At 42.1% G+C, this 17,289-nt stretch overlaps 1 protein-coding gene across 12 annotated transcripts in view; it reads left to right on the forward strand.

Moving 5' to 3' along the window:
• Window positions 1-17,289, forward strand: part of LOC133419828 (protein NLRC5-like) — an 89,902-nt gene that overhangs the window by 39,557 nt on the left and 33,056 nt on the right. For 8 of the 12 annotated variants that reach the window (XM_061709273.1, XM_061709276.1, XM_061709278.1 and 5 more), the window contains 5 exons: window positions 745-918; window positions 3,530-3,703; window positions 6,315-6,488; window positions 9,100-9,273; window positions 16,524-16,697. In XM_061709273.1, coding sequence (XP_061565257.1) covers window positions 745-918; window positions 3,530-3,703; window positions 6,315-6,488; window positions 9,100-9,273; window positions 16,524-16,697 — 870 coding nt within the window. The remainder of the gene's footprint in view (window positions 1-744; window positions 919-3,529; window positions 3,704-6,314; window positions 6,489-9,099; window positions 9,274-16,523; window positions 16,698-17,289) is intronic. The other 4 variants (XM_061709280.1, XM_061709283.1, XM_061709284.1 and 1 more) reach the window with 2 other exon arrangements.

Here is a 17,289-nt window from a genome sequence, read left to right on the forward strand (position 1 = left end):
TTAATGCAAACCATTAAATATCACATTTTTCACCAGGCCTGGCTTAGTGCAAAATTTGGTAACTTTTGGGGCACGTTTAGGGAGAAAAAAGGCCCTCCTTTCATTGGAAGAAAAACGAGAAAAAAAAAATTCCTACAGATACAATAGGGCCTTCGCACATTCAGTGCTCGGGCCCTAATAACCTAGATTTACAAGTGGCCAGAAGCGCCACCGTGTCCCCTATGTTTCATCCATTATTAACAGAAACATGCTAAAGTAATGTTAACAATCGTGATAAAAAGGCCAAAACATTTGTAATATTGAATTTGATGACAGCAACAGAACCAGTCAAAGTCCAGTCCTGCGTTCTCAACATACAGGATCTACATGATCTACATGGTGCACCAATAGTAATCAGAGTACTCACAACTATTTTATAGTACTTTGTTACCACATTCCTGATAGTAAACATAGTACTCTGTTGTCTGTCATTGAAAATTATAATCTAATCAAATAGATGATCAGGTATCTCACTCAGTCCTGCGTTTAATGTGGAAGCATCAACAATCCTGACAGATGTGTTTCTGAAGTGTGGAGTTTCTGATGAAACATGAGGGAAGATCATGAAAACTCCAGGCAGAAAGAACCGAGCCGGGATTTGAACCAGGAACCTTCTTACTGTGATGATCCAGTGTTCACCACCCACACAACTGTTGTGGAGAAAACACTCATCTAGATTTTGTCTGTGTTTTATTCTTTCTCCAGGTCGGAGCGCTGCAGTTTGTCAGAGATCAGATATCGTCCTCTGGTCTCAGCTCTGGAGTCCGACCTGTCTGATCTGGAACTTCTGGACCTGAGTGAGAACGAGCTGCAGGATTCAGATGTGAAGCAGCTGTGTGTTGTTCTGCAGAGTCCAGACTGCAGACTGGAGACTCTGAGGTTTGTTCTCTGACTGAGGTTGGAAAAGTTGTGACTCCTGCAGCTACAAACACCTGACCTGCACTGAACCATCCTGGTCTCATCATTAGAAACCTTTCAAGTGTCTGCAGGTTACTGTCCTATCATTTGAGCACAAGTGTATAGAGGTGTACAATATTCCCTAAACAAAGAAGAGAATGCGTGTTTGTGCACAGATTATGCAGCACTGTCTACAAATATCTTCATCCGTCATTTGTTCTGGAATCAAAAGATATTTTATCTGATTCCACACACTAAGATTCTAACGTTTGTACTGACTGAGATATTCACCCACGTGTTCCAATTACAAGTTGATTATCTGCTTGTTTAACTCTTGAATCTAGGTTTTACCGTATTTTCCGCACTATAAGACGCAATTAAAATCCCAAACTTTTCCCAAAAGCCCTATAATCAGGTGCACCTTATGTATGAATGTTGTTGTGCTTACTGACCTCGAACCAGTTTTATGTAGTACAGTGCGCTCAAAAATCTGTCAAAATGTTTTGGTGCGACTTTGGTAAATGAGAAGCCGCTCCGCTTGATTGATTGTCGGACCAACGACTTAACACATTAAAGTCGATCCTTGGTAGAATACAGGCTGCAACGTCAGACAACGTTAAATAACAATTATGTAGCACTGGAAAATAACCATTATCCAACATCTACTCCATGTTACTGTACAATTACAGGACGTAACGTTGGGTTTTTAGAGTAAACCAAATTTTCATATCTACATCAGAATCCGGTAATAATAATAATTAAAGCTGCAAGCAGCGATGAACGGGCCCTCGCACTCACGGCCACCGCCCCCATAAGCATATCAGAAATGACACCACCCACGACTTCCTATGTCAAACCATTCAAAAGATATAGCAGAAAAAAGGGACAACCAATCAGAAGAAGGGGCGGGGCTAATTCAGGCCAATGAAGGTCAAGGACTCCATACAGAATCTGATGACACCACCCAAGACTCTCTATGTCAAACCATTCAAAAGTTATAGCAGAAAATCGGGACAACCAATCAGAAGAAGGGGCGGGGCTAATTCAGGCCAATGAAGGTCAAGGACTCCATACAGAATCTGATGATACCACCCACGACTCTCTAACTTTTGGGGAACTATCAAATATGGACCAATCAGATGAAGGGGGGCACGCTTTTTGGCGTCTAGCGTCGCCACGGTAACACTTTTGAAAGAGAAAAGTAATGCGCGTAGTCGCAAGATGAAGATGCACATTGTGATGTATAACACACCTGGGTGCACGTTACGGTTCGGGCCGTATTAATTGCCGAAAGAATGGCATAAATTGCACCAAAATTACACAATTAATTCAAAATGGCCGACTTCCTGTTCGGTTTCGGCCATGGCGCCAAGAGACTTTTCTTTTAGTTGCGACATGATACAGGTGTGTACCGATTTTCGTTCATGTACGTCAAACCGTATTATGGGGCTTGAGGCACAAAGTTTTTTCTGTCTGAACCAACCAGATGAAGGGTGGGCGCGCTTTTTGGCGTCTAGCGTCGCCACGGTAACGCTTTTGAAAGAGAAAAGTAATGCGTGTTGTCGCAGGATGGAGACGCACGTTTTGATGTATAACACACTTGGGTGCACGTTACGGTTCGGGCCGTATTAACTGCCGAAGGAATGGCATAAATTTCGCCAAAATGACACGATTAATTCAAAATGGCCGACTTCCTGTTCGGTTTCGGCCATGGCGCCAAGAGACTTTTCTTTAAATTGCGACATGATACAGGTGTGTACCAATTTCCGTGCATGTACGTCAAACCGTATTGTGGGGCTTGAGGCACAAAGTTTTCTAGGGGGCGCTGTTGAGCCATTTTGCCACGCCCATTAATGCAAACCATTAAATATCACATTTTTCACCAGGCCTGGCTTAGTGCAAAATTTGGTAACTTTTGGGGCACGTTTAGGGGGAAAAAAGGCCCTCCTTTAATCGGAAGAAAAACGAAAAAAATAAAATGCCAACAGATACAATAGGGCCTTCGCACAGTCAGTGCTCGGACCCTAATAACCTAGATTTACAAGTGGCCAGAAGCGCCACGTGTCCGCTATGTTTCATCCATTATTAACAGAAACATGCTAAAGTAATGTTAACAATCATGATAAAAAGGCCAAAACATTTGTAATATTGAATTTGATGACAGCAACAGAACCAGTCAAAGTCCAGTCCTGCGTTCTCAACATACAGGATCTACATGATCTACATGGTGCACCAATAGTAATCAGAGTACTCACAACTATTTTATAGTACTTTGTTACCACATTCCTGATAGTAAACATAGTACTCTGTTGTCTGTCATTGAAAATTATAATCTAATCAAATAGATGATCAGGTATCTCACTCAGTCCTGCGTTTAATGTGGAAGCATCAACAATCCTGACAGATGTGTTTCTGAAGTGTGGAGTTTCTGATGAAACATGAGGGAAGATCATGAAAACTCCAGGCAGAAAGAACTGAGCCGGGATTTGAACCAGGAACCTTCTTACTGTGATGACCTAGCGTTCACCACCCACACAACTGTTGTGGAGAAAACACTCATCTAGATTTTATCTGTGTTTTATTCTTTCTCCAGTTCGGAGTGCTGCAGTTTGTCAGAGATCAGATGTCGTCCTCTGGTCTCAGCTCTGGAGTCCGACCTGTCTGATCTGGAACTTCTGGACCTGAGTGAGAACGAGCTGCAGGATTCAGATGTGAAGCAGCTGTGTGTTGTTCTGCAGAGTCCAGACTGCAGACTGGAGACTCTGAGGTTTGTTCTCTGACTGAGGTTGGAAAAGTTGTGACTCCTGCAGCTACAAACACCTGACCTGCACTGAACCATCCTGGTCTCATCATTAGAAACCTTTCAAGTGTCTGCAGGTTACTGTCCTATCATTTGAGCACAAGTGTATAGAGGTGTACAATATTCCCTAAACAAAGAAGAGAATGCGTGTTTGTGCACAGATTATGCAGCACTGTCTACAAATATCTTCATCCGTCATTTGTTCTGGAATCAAAAGATATTTTATCTGATTCCACACACTAAGATTCTAACGTTTGTACTGACTGAGATATTCACCCACGTGTTCCAATTACAAGTTGATTATCTGCTTGTTTAACTCTTGAATCTAGGTTTTACCGTATTTTCCGCACTATAAGACGCAATTAAAATCCCAAACTTTTCCCAAAAGCCCTATAATCAGGTGCACCTTATGTATGAATGTTGTTGTGCTTACTGACCTCGAACCAGTTTTATGTAGTACAGTGCGCTCAAAAATCTGTCAAAATGTTTTGGTGCGACTTTGGTAAATGAGAAGCCGCTCCGCTTGATTGATTGTCGGACCAACGACTTAACACATTAAAGTCGATCCTTGGTAGAATACAGGCTGCAACGTCAGACAACGTTAAATAACAATTATGTAGCACTGGAAAATAACCATTATCCAACATCTACTCCATGTTACTGTACAATTACAGGACGTAACGTTGGGTTTTTAGAGTAAACCAAATTTTCATATCTACATCAGAATCCGGTAATAATAATAATTAAAGCTGCAAGCAGCGATGAACGGGCCCTCGCACTCACGGCCACCGCCCCCATAAGCATATCAGAAATGACACCACCCACGACTTCCTATGTCAAACCATTCAAAAGATATAGCAGAAAAAAGGGACAACCAATCAGAAGAAGGGGCGGGGCTAATTCAGGCCAATGAAGGTCAAGGACTCCATACAGAATCTGATGACACCACCCAAGACTCTCTATGTCAAACCATTCAAAAGTTATAGCAGAAAATCGGGACAACCAATCAGAAGAAGGGGCGGGGCTAATTCAGGCCAATGAAGGTCAAGGACTCCATACAGAATCTGATGATACCACCCACGACTCTCTAACTTTTGGGGAACTATCAAATATGGACCAATCAGATGAAGGGGGGCACGCTTTTTGGCGTCTAGCGTCGCCACGGTAACACTTTTGAAAGAGAAAAGTAATGCGCGTAGTCGCAAGATGAAGATGCACATTGTGATGTATAACACACCTGGGTGCACGTTACGGTTCGGGCCGTATTAATTGCCGAAAGAATGGCATAAATTGCACCAAAATTACACAATTAATTCAAAATGGCCGACTTCCTGTTCGGTTTCGGCCATGGCGCCAAGAGACTTTTCTTTTAGTTGCGACATGATACAGGTGTGTACCGATTTTCGTTCATGTACGTCAAACCGTATTATGGGGCTTGAGGCACAAAGTTTTTTCTGTCTGAACCAACCAGATGAAGGGTGGGCGCGCTTTTTGGCGTCTAGCGTTGCCACGGTAACGCTTTTGAAAGAGAAAAATAATGCGTGTTGTCGCAGGATGGAGACGCACGTTTTGATGTATAACACACTTGGGTGCACGTTACGGTTCGGGCCGTATTAACTGCCGAAGGAATGGCATAAATTTCGCCAAAATGACACGATTAATTCAAAATGGCCGACTTCCTGTTCGGTTTCGGCCATGGCGCCAAGAGACTTTTCTTTAAATTGCGACATGATACAGGTGTGTACCAATTTCCGTGCATGTACGTCAAACCGTATTGTGGGGCTTGAGGCACAAAGTTTTCTAGGGGGCGCTGTTGAGCCATTTTGCCACGCCCATTAATGCAAACCATTAAATATCACATTTTTCACCAGGCCTGGCTTAGTGCAAAATTTGGTAACTTTTGGGGCACGTTTAGGGGGAAAAAAGGCCCTCCTTTAATCGGAAGAAAAACGAAAAAAATAAAATGCCAACAGATACAATAGGGCCTTCGCACAGTCAGTGCTCGGACCCTAATAACCTAGATTTACAAGTGGCCAGAAGCGCCACGTGTCCGCTATGTTTCATCCATTATTAACAGAAACATGCTAAAGTAATGTTAACAATCATGATAAAAAGGCCAAAACATTTGTAATATTGAATTTGATGACAGCAACAGAACCAGTCAAAGTCCAGTCCTGCGTTCTCAACATACAGGATCTACATGATCTACATGGTGCACCAATAGTAATCAGAGTACTCACAACTATTTTATAGTACTTTGTTACCACATTCCTGATAGTAAACATAGTACTCTGTTGTCTGTCATTGAAAATTATAATCTAATCAAATAGATGATCAGGTATCTCACTCAGTCCTGCGTTTAATGTGGAAGCATCAACAATCCTGACAGATGTGTTTCTGAAGTGTGGAGTTTCTGATGAAACATGAGGGAAGATCATGAAAACTCCAGGCAGAAAGAACCGAGCCGGGATTTGAACCAGGAACCTTCTTACTGTGATGACCTAGCGTTCACCACCCACACAACTGTTGTGGAGAAAACACTCATCTAGATTTTATCTGTGTTTTATTCTTTCTCCAGTTCGGAGTGCTGCAGTTTGTCAGAGATCAGATGTCGTCCTCTGGTCTCAGCTCTGGAGTCCGACCTGTCTGATCTGGAACTTCTGGACCTGAGTGAGAACGAGCTGCAGGATTCAGATGTGAAGCAGCTGTGTGTTGTTCTGCAGAGTCCAGACTGCAGACTGGAGACTCTGAGGTTTGTTCTCTGACTGAGGTTGGAAAAGTTGTGACTCCTGCAGCTACAAACACCTGACCTGCACTGAACCATCCTGGTCTCATCATTAGAAACCTTTCAAGTGTCTGCAGGTTACTGTCCTATCATTTGAGCACAAGTGTATAGAGGTGTACAATATTCCCTAAACAAAGAAGAGAATGCGTGTTTGTGCACAGATTATGCAGCACTGTCTACAAATATCTTCATCCGTCATTTGTTCTGGAATCAAAAGATATTTTATCTGATTCCACACACTAAGATTCTAACGTTTGTACTGACTGAGATATTCACCCACGTGTTCCAATTACAAGTTGATTATCTGCTTGTTTAACTCTTGAATCTAGGTTTTACCGTATTTTCCGCACTATAAGACGCAATTAAAATCCCAAACTTTTCCCAAAAGCCCTATAATCAGGTGCACCTTATGTATGAATGTTGTTGTGCTTACTGACCTCGAACCAGTTTTATGTAGTACAGTGCGCTCAAAAATCTGTCAAAATGTTTTGGTGCGACTTTGGTAAATGAGAAGCCGCTCCGCTTGATTGATTGTCGGACCAACGACTTAACACATTAAAGTCGATCCTTGGTAGAATACAGGCTGCAACGTCAGACAACGTTAAATAACAATTATGTAGCACTGGAAAATAACCATTATCCAACATCTACTCCATGTTACTGTACAATTACAGGACGTAACGTTGGGTTTTTAGAGTAAACCAAATTTTCATATCTACATCAGAATCCGGTAATAATAATAATTAAAGCTGCAAGCAGCGATGAACGGGCCCTCGCACTCACGGCCACCGCCCCCATAAGCATATCAGAAATGACACCACCCACGACTTCCTATGTCAAACCATTCAAAAGATATAGCAGAAAAAAGGGACAACCAATCAGAAGAAGGGGCGGGGCTAATTCAGGCCAATGAAGGTCAAGGACTCCATACAGAATCTGATGACACCACCCAAGACTCTCTATGTCAAACCATTCAAAAGTTATAGCAGAAAATCGGGACAACCAATCAGAAGAAGGGGCGGGGCTAATTCAGGCCAATGAAGGTCAAGGACTCCATACAGAATCTGATGATACCACCCACGACTCTCTAACTTTTGGGGAACTATCAAATATGGACCAATCAGATGAAGGGGGGCACGCTTTTTGGCGTCTAGCGTCGCCACGGTAACACTTTTGAAAGAGAAAAGTAATGCGCGTAGTCGCAAGATGAAGATGCACATTGTGATGTATAACACACCTGGGTGCACGTTACGGTTCGGGCCGTATTAATTGCCGAAAGAATGGCATAAATTGCACCAAAATTACACAATTAATTCAAAATGGCCGACTTCCTGTTCGGTTTCGGCCATGGCGCCAAGAGACTTTTCTTTTAGTTGCGACATGATACAGGTGTGTACCGATTTTCGTTCATGTACGTCAAACCGTATTATGGGGCTTGAGGCACAAAGTTTTTTCTGTCTGAACCAACCAGATGAAGGGTGGGCGCGCTTTTTGGCGTCTAGCGTTGCCACGGTAACGCTTTTGAAAGAGAAAAATAATGCGTGTTGTCGCAGGATGGAGACGCACGTTTTGATGTATAACACACTTGGGTGCACGTTACGGTTCGGGCCGTATTAACTGCCGAAGGAATGGCATAAATTTCGCCAAAATGACACAATTAATTCAAAATGGCCGACTTCCTGTTCGGTTTCGGCCATGGCGCCAAGAGACTTTTCTTTAAATTGCGACATGATACAGGTGTGTACCAATTTCCGTGCATGTACGTCAAACCGTATTGTGGGGCTTGAGGCACAAAGTTTTCTAGGGGGCGCTGTTGAGCCATTTTGCCACGCCCATTAATGCAAACCATTAAATATCACATTTTTCACCAGGCCTGGCTTAGTGCAAAATTTGGTAACTTTTGGGGCACGTTTAGGGGGAAAAAAGGCCCTCCTTTAATCGGAAGAAAAACGAAAAAAATAAAATGCCAACAGATACAATAGGGCCTTCGCACAGTCAGTGCTCGGACCCTAATAACCTAGATTTACAAGTGGCCAGAAGCGCCACGTGTCCGCTATGTTTCATCCATTATTAACAGAAACATGCTAAAGTAATGTTAACAATCATGATAAAAAGGCCAAAACATTTGTAATATTGAATTTGATGACAGCAACAGAACCAGTCAAAGTCCAGTCCTGCGTTCTCAACATACAGGATCTACATGATCTACATGGTGCACCAATAGTAATCAGAGTACTCACAACTATTTTATAGTACTTTGTTACCACATTCCTGATAGTAAACATAGTACTCTGTTGTCTGTCATTGAAAATTATAATCTAATCAAATAGATGATCAGGTATCTCACTCAGTCCTGCGTTTAATGTGGAAGCATCAACAATCCTGACAGATGTGTTTCTGAAGTGTGGAGTTTCTGATGAAACATGAGGGAAGATCATGAAAACTCCAGGCAGAAAGAACTGAGCCGGGATTTGAACCAGGAACCTTCTTACTGTGATGACCTAGCGTTCACCACCCACACAACTGTTGTGGAGAAAACACTCATCTAGATTTTATCTGTGTTTTATTCTTTCTCCAGTTCGGAGCGCTGCAGTTTGTCAGAGATCAGATGTCGTCCTCTGGTCTCAGCTCTGGAGTCCGACCCGTCTGATCTGGAACTTCTGGACCTGAGTGAGAACGAGCTGCAGGATTCAGATGTGAAGCAGCTGTGTGTTGTTCTGCAGAGTCCAGACTGCAGACTGGAGACTCTGAGGTTTGTTCTCTGACTGAGGTTGGAAAAGTTGTGACTCCTGCAGCTACAAACACCTGACCTGCACTGAACCATCCTGGTCTCATCATTAGAAACCTTTCAAGTGTCTGCAGGTTACTGTCCTATCATTTGAGCACAAGTGTATAGAGGTGTACAATATTCCCTAAACAAAGAAGAGAATGCGTGTTTGTGCACAGATTATGCAGCACTGTCTACAAATATCTTCATCCGTCATTTGTTCTGGAATCAAAAGATATTTTATCTGATTCCACACACTAAGATTCTAACGTTTGTACTGACTGAGATATTCACCCACGTGTTCCAATTACAAGTTGATTATCTGCTTGTTTAACTCTTGAATCTAGGTTTTACCGTATTTTCCGCACTATAAGACGCAATTAAAATCCCAAACTTTTCCCAAAAGCCCTATAATCAGGTGCACCTTATGTATGAATGTTGTTGTGCTTACTGACCTCGAACCAGTTTTATGTAGTACAGTGCGCTCAAAAATCTGTCAAAATGTTTTGGTGCGACTTTGGTCAATGAGAAGCCGCTCCGCTTGATTGATTGTCGGACCAACGACTTAACACATTAAAGTCGATCCTTGGTAGAATACAGGCTGCAACGTCAGACAACGTTAAATAACAATTATGTAGCACTGGAAAATAACCATTATCCAACATCTACTCCATGTTACTGTACAATTACAGGACGTAACGTTGGGTTTTTAGAGTAAACCAAATTTTCATATCTACATCAGAATCCGGTAATAATAATAATTAAAGCTGCAAGCAGCGATGAACGGGCCCTCGCACTCACGGCCACCGCCCCCATAAGCATATCAGAAATGACACCACCCACGACTTCCTATGTCAAACCATTCAAAAGATATAGCAGAAAAAAGGGACAACCAATCAGAAGAAGGGGCGGGGCTAATTCAGGCCAATGAAGGTCAAGGACTCCATACAGAATCTGATGACACCACCCAAGACTCTCTATGTCAAACCATTCAAAAGTTATAGCAGAAAATCGGGACAACCAATCAGAAGAAGGGGCGGGGCTAATTCAGGCCAATGAAGGTCAAGGACTCCATACAGAATCTGATGATACCACCCACGACTCTCTAACTTTTGGGGAACTATCAAATATGGACCAATCAGATGAAGGGGGGCACGCTTTTTGGCGTCTAGCGTCGCCACGGTAACACTTTTGAAAGAGAAAAGTAATGCGCGTAGTCGCAAGATGAAGATGCACATTGTGATGTATAACACACCTGGGTGCACGTTACGGTTCGGGCCGTATTAATTGCCGAAAGAATGGCATAAATTGCACCAAAATTACACAATTAATTCAAAATGGCCGACTTCCTGTTCGGTTTCGGCCATGGCGCCAAGAGACTTTTCTTTTAGTTGCGACATGATACAGGTGTGTACCGATTTTCATGCATGTACATTAAACCGTATTGTGGGGCTTGAGGCACAAAGTTTTTTCTGTCTGAACCAACCAGATGAAGGGTGGGCGCGCTTTTTGGCGTCTAGCGTCGCCACGGTAACGCTTTTGAAAGAGAAAAGTAATGCGTGTTGTCGCAGGATGGAGACGCACGTTTTGATGTATAACACACTTGGGTGCACGTTACGGTTCGGGCCGTATTAACTGCCGAAGGAATGGCATAAATTGCGCCAAAGTGACACGATTAATTCAAAATGGCTGACTTCCTCTTCGGTTTCGGCCATGTCGCCAAGAGACTTTTCTTTAAGTTGCGTACTGATACAGGTGTGTAGCGATTTTCGTGCATGTACGTCAAACCGTATTGTGGGGCTTGAGGCACAAAGTTTTCCGGGGGGCGCTGTTGAGCCACTTTGCCACGCCCATTAATGTAAACCATTAAATATCAAATTTTTCGCCAGGCCTGACTTGCATGCAAAATTTGGTGACTTTTTGGGCACGTTTAGGGGGGCAAAAAGGCCCTCCTTTCGTCAGAAGAAAGAAAGAAAGAAAGAAAGAAAGAAAGAAAGAAAGAAAGAAAGAAAGAAAGAAAGAAAGAAAGAAAGAAAGAAAGAAAGAAAGAAAGAAAGAAAGAAAGAAAGAAAGAAAAAAGAAAAAAAAAATTCCTACAGATACAATAGGGCCTTCGCACTGAAGGTGCTCGGGCCCTAATAATAGAATGTTGCAATAGAACGTTGTGCCAACCTCACACTAACTTCAGGTGTCTGCTATCACTGGCAACGAGGAACCTATCAGAGAACAGGATGTAGAAAGACGCTCACCGCTTCCCTTTTTATTGGTGGATTCGTGGAAGACGAATGATTTAAAATGTGAGAGTATTTTTCTGTATTAGTTACAACTGAACGATATTCTGAGTTACTGTGAATGAGTTGAATAAAGTTCTGTGGGATTAATCCAAGTTTAACATTGTGAAACTGCCAAAATCAGAATTAGAAAACTGCCTGTTATTCTCATGACATGCATTGGTAGTTCAGTGGTAGAATTCTCGCCTGCCACGCAGGAGGTTAAAACTGCTGACTTCTCAGTCTGTCAATGAACCATTGTCAGATGGACACATCTGTCCCAGATTTCCTGGGTTCAGGAGGAGGCCCAAATTGACCTTTGCCCTGAAACCGATCACATGCTCTGAATAAGATGGCAGTTGGCCACTTCCTGAGAGATACTCAGGGGTTTTTGGACTGTCCTGGGACAACTGTTCTATTATATTTGTAAAGTTAGCCTGCACACATCTGTTCAGAGTTCCTGTTTCAGCCCCAGAGGGCATATAACCTCAGCGACCTATGGTTTATAAAAACTTTAAGCTTCTGTTTACCTCTTTAACTGAAAATGTCACATGTGTGACATTTTGACCCCGATGTCTGTTCCTCTGTATGTTTCCCGTTTTCTTCCAGATGTCCATTTCATGTCTATTTACTGTTGTCTTCCAAATATGGTCAAAGTTTCCTGTCAGTTTACCAAATAAATAGCTTCCTGCAAAGGAGGGTCTTGGGGAAGCATTTGCTGTCAGGGGGCTGCCCCTGTCAGTGTTGCTTTCCCCTCCTGCAGGAGCGCCTGAAAAATCATTCCTAGTCTCCGGTGTCTTTTTCTAAGTTAATTCATGTATGTTGATGACTTTTTAACCTAACATTTGGTGCAGAGAAACCCGGGATCTCAAGTTCTGGCGATGGAACGGCGTACGGTCAAAGGAGGCCATCTAAAAATCTGTCGACAGCCGGTTCCCGACTTCAGGGACGGGGCCAGGTTGATCTTGCGCTGTTCCAGAGTCCAGACGACGAGATTTCCCAGCCAGGGGAAAGCACTTGGAGACTGGTGAGAAAACTCCTCTTACTTAATACCTGGGGTATTGAAGTATTTTTGTGTAAAATACGAGTGAAATTCTGTGTGCTAACAAGAAGGTTAGTGAAAGAGGTGATTGGCAGCAGGTCGGGGACACGATTTTTATAAGAAGGCATAAGGGCCTCTAAAAATACTATGCCTGGGGCAGTGCGTAAGGCCAACACGGGGGTTTCGGACCCGACAAAATAACAAGAGGAGGTTTCTTGGAAATGATTTTTAATGGTTTGTTTATGTTTGTCTAATGTTTGTCTGATGTTTATGTCTGTTCAATGTGGGGTTTCTAAAATTGAGAGGAAAAATTTTAATTGTTCACTAAAAGATCAGGCTAAAACCAAACTGTTGAAAAAGGAAACTTATGTTCTGAGAGAAACTTGAGGAAAGAAAATAACTGACGAAAAATAGCAGAGGCGTGGTTAAGCTGAAATTTATGCTTAAATAATCTCTAAAAGATGCTTAATTGATGGGGAGACGTCCTCAAACTTAAGAAAATGGAGACAAATCTTGCGAAATATAGGGAACTTAAAAAGAAGTAAATGGACTAATTTAAGACTAGAAGAAGAAACAAGAAAATTGCGAACTTGTGAGGAGAGGATGGATTTTGGGAGAAGTGGGGGCTGCTGCAGGCTGCAGCATGAGGAAGTCTGTGTCTGTGTGTGTGTGAAAGCATGCTCCGCTTTACGAGCGGCTGCAGGCTGAGAAGTGAGCTCTCCTTTTGGAGGAGACGTACAAATGGAGAAATATAGTTTGTTCTATCATTCTAAGCCCTGAATGAGGGCATAGAATCATAGAAGTTTTAAATTGGGTTAATTCATCATTTAATTTGCAGATTACTTTTGTAATACTGTATTTAACTCGGATTGTATGCAGGAGAAACAAACCCGTTGTACAATCTTTTTAGAAAAGAAAAACTCTGAGTGCATATTAGCTATTCACACTGAAAATGTGTACATTTGTGATCAGTGTTGCTACCATTTAGGTTGTGAGTTAATTTAAAATGCACCAATTGAGCTTAGTTAGTGTAGGTTGAGGAGAAGTAATTTACACATTTGCAGTGATACACAAACCCACATGCAGATGATCTGAAGTTGTGTTTAATGTTAGTGGGTTTTTGTGTATGTGTAGTTTACGCATGGGAATTTATCCCACAATTTTCTTAAGACTTCTATGAGTTTTCATAGAAGAGCATGCATTTGCGTTGCAGCATGCAAACAGAAGATTAGGAATCTCCTGAAGACTTTTATAAGTACTCATGATTTATCTGGAGATAATTTTTCTGACAATTTTATGACAATTTTCTGGCATTTCTTTTGATTTGGTGAAAATAGAGCTCAACAACAGTTGAGAAGGCATTATTTGATAGGATGATTCCTTTCAGTCCGACGTTTTGTGACTAGGACTATTTGTTTATATATATATATATATATATATATATATATATATATATATATATATATATATATATATATATATAAGTTCACTGAAGACTACTGTTTACGTTGCAGGAGAGTTGCTGCACTGACAGTTTTTGTGTGTTACTTTAATAAGATCATAACCCACTTGGGTTGAAATAAGAACGTTTTTCAATGAGAAATTCTGTAGTCTAATCTACGGTGGGAGACAGAATTTTAAAGGTTTTGCCCCCATCTAATCTGGTGATGGGAGGGGGGATCTCTGAGGAACATAGATATCCAACCCTAGAGAATCATTGAGTCAGACCTGCAGACTTGCCAGGGTGCGAAGATCAAGAAGTGGGAGGGCCACTTATCTGGGGAGCCTGACTCTGGCAGCCTGACTCTTCCAGGGAGAAGTCAACAAGGAGGGGGCCTAATGACACAAAACCCCCACCCCTGTCGGCATGCAAAAAATGCTGTGAAGCAGACCAGTGCTTCCAAGGAAGTTGTTCCCCCTAGTGGCTAAGTTGAGCCATAGGGAGTTTCTATGGCTCAACAGGAGGGAGTGGGAGTATGTAAGGGTACATATGATACATCATGAGGATTAAATACTAAATACCCTTTAAAAAATTTTTAGTAGGAGCTTTCCGACATGTTGCAGATACAACATGAAAGGACCTATCCATTTTGAAGTTGTTCATATGGATTTGATTCTTGGAGTGAACTAATGGCCTGTTAAGTTAAGGCTCAAGAAAGCCATGGCCTGAATGACGGCCATTAGTCGAACTGTACATGAGAATCGTCTTCTTGTACGCTGCTGTTTTCTTCCTCTTCCCTCTCCTAAAGCAGGAACTGCTGAAACTGGGTAACCGGATCCTGAGTCGAGTGGTGAAACGTCATCACTCCGTCAGGACGGGCCCTTTTTGCTGTCCAGATCAGGACACCGGCAGCAGTAAAGGCTGCTGAATGATCTACTGCGTTCACCAGTTGCAGTGAAAGCTGGCAGAGAAACGTGCCAGGCTCGAGTAGTGCGGGAAGTCGAGCGGTTCCACAACCTTTGCTCGCCGAAGTAAACATCTGATGCCTATCTCGCCAGCCCAGCCTGAAGAATATGACTAGCCAAACTGACTTGCGACAACAAACTAGGAGAGGAGTCCGAGGAATGGAAGAGACTTTTTCATTACTGAGTCATGCTGACATAATCACTGAGATTCCGATTCCGATTCCGACTATCACTGTCTTTGTACTGTTCTGTGTTTTCATTACTTGTATGTTTATGATGACACTGGAGTGTTTTTTTTGTTTACTGTTGAAGTTTCAAAATGATAAAAAAGGAGGGAAATGTGGGATTAATCCAAGTTTAACATTGTGAAACTGCCAAAATCAGAATTAGAAAACTGCCTGTTATTCTCATGACATGCATTGGTAGTTCAGTGGTAGAATTCTCGCCTGCCACGCAGGAGGTTAAAACTGCTGACTTCTCAGTCTGTCAATGAACCATTGTCAGATGGACACATCTGTCCCAGATTTCCTGGGTTCAGGAGGAGGCCCAAATTGACCTTTGCCCTGAAACCGATCACATGCTCTGAATAAGATGGCAGTTGGCCACTTCCTGAGAGATACTCAGGGGTTTTTGGACTGTCCTGGGACAACTGTTCTATTATATTTGTAAAGTTAGCCTGCACACATCTGTTCAGAGTTCCTGTTTCAGCCCCAGAGGGCATATAACCTCAGCGACCTATGGTTTATAAAAACTTTAAGCTTCTGTTTACCTCTTTAACTGAAAATGTCACATGTGTGACATTTTGACCCCGATGTCTGTTCCTCTGTATGTTTCCCGTTTTCTTCCAGATGTCCATTTCATGTCTATTTACTGTTGTCTTCCAAATATGGTCAAAGTTTCCTGTCAGTTTACCAAATAAATAGCTTCCTGCAAAGGAGGGTCTTGGGGAAGCATTTGCTGTCAGGGGGCTGCCCCTGTCAGTGTTGCTTTCCCCTCCTGCAGGAGCGCCTGAAAAATCATTCCTAGTCTCCGGTGTCTTTTTCTAAGTTAATTAATGTATGTTGATGATTTTTTAACCTAACAGTTCAACTTACGAGATTGTTTTGTTTCAATTTATATATGTTTTATCATGCACCTTATAACCCTGTGTACCTAATGGTCCACAAAATATGTACTACATGAAGTATTAGACATCAGTTATTCATGTGTTTGTGTCTGACATTCAAACAATTTCTTCATTTTCCCTTCATACAAATGAATAAGTCAACATTTGTCCCAGAATTCCTCCTGACATGTTTGTTTGTGTGGAAACTTGAATCATTTGGCTGCACAACATGAGTTTGTATGGATGGATCCACTGGTGGAGCTGCAGAGCTGCAGAGCTGAAGTCACTACGTCTTTATTGGAGCAGCAGCATGATGTCATGAATATTGATGAAGATCTTTTTCACTGGTTCTGTTGGACTGTTGGAACCTGCATCCTGGTGCTTCAGCTCACATCTTTTATTCTTAATTCAGGTTGAACAGCTGCAGTCTGTCAGAGATCAGCTGTTTTTCTCTGGTCTCAGCTCTGAAGTCCAACCCCTCCCATCTGAAACATCTGGACCTGAGTGGGAACGACCTGCAGGATTCAGGAGTGAAACATCTGTGTGGATTTCTGGAGAGTCCAGACTGCAGACTGGAGACTCTGAGGTCAGACATGTTTTAGTTGTGTGTTCAGATGAATCTGATGTGAAAGTTGTGTTGACACTAACCTGCAGACATCAGGCTGATCTCCTGCTGATCCACACTGACCATCTGACTGCTCTGAGTTCTTCTTCTCTGCTTTAGTCCACTAACACTTTGTTTCTTATGAAAGTTCCTCTTCTGATTTATGACATAAAACTAAACATTTGAATGTGTCAGACAGGAACCAATGAAGAACCAGAGATGTGTCTGAACCTGGAATAAAACATCTTCAGAAACATGATTTAACTTAACAGCTAATACGTTCAAAAATGTCATCCAGATGTTAATAAACTTAGAGAGTCTGACAGACAATAGTGGACAGACTGAATGTGTAGTCGTCCAATATATGAGTTACAGAGCTCATTTACTAAATAACTTCTTACTGTGGCTGAAATCAGTCAAACCAGCGTTGGCTTCCTTTGACTACCATTAAATTTAATTTCAACAAATACAAGTTTACCAAATGTAAAACTCTAAACATGGATAAACACATTTTTCTGCTTTTTTAACATTATTCCTTATTAAGTCTGTTCAGATCATTTCATCCAGGTGACAT

Source organism: Cololabis saira, chromosome 19 (assembly GCF_033807715.1).
Source record: "Cololabis saira isolate AMF1-May2022 chromosome 19, fColSai1.1, whole genome shotgun sequence".
Taxonomy (NCBI): domain Eukaryota; kingdom Metazoa; phylum Chordata; class Actinopteri; order Beloniformes; family Belonidae; genus Cololabis; species Cololabis saira.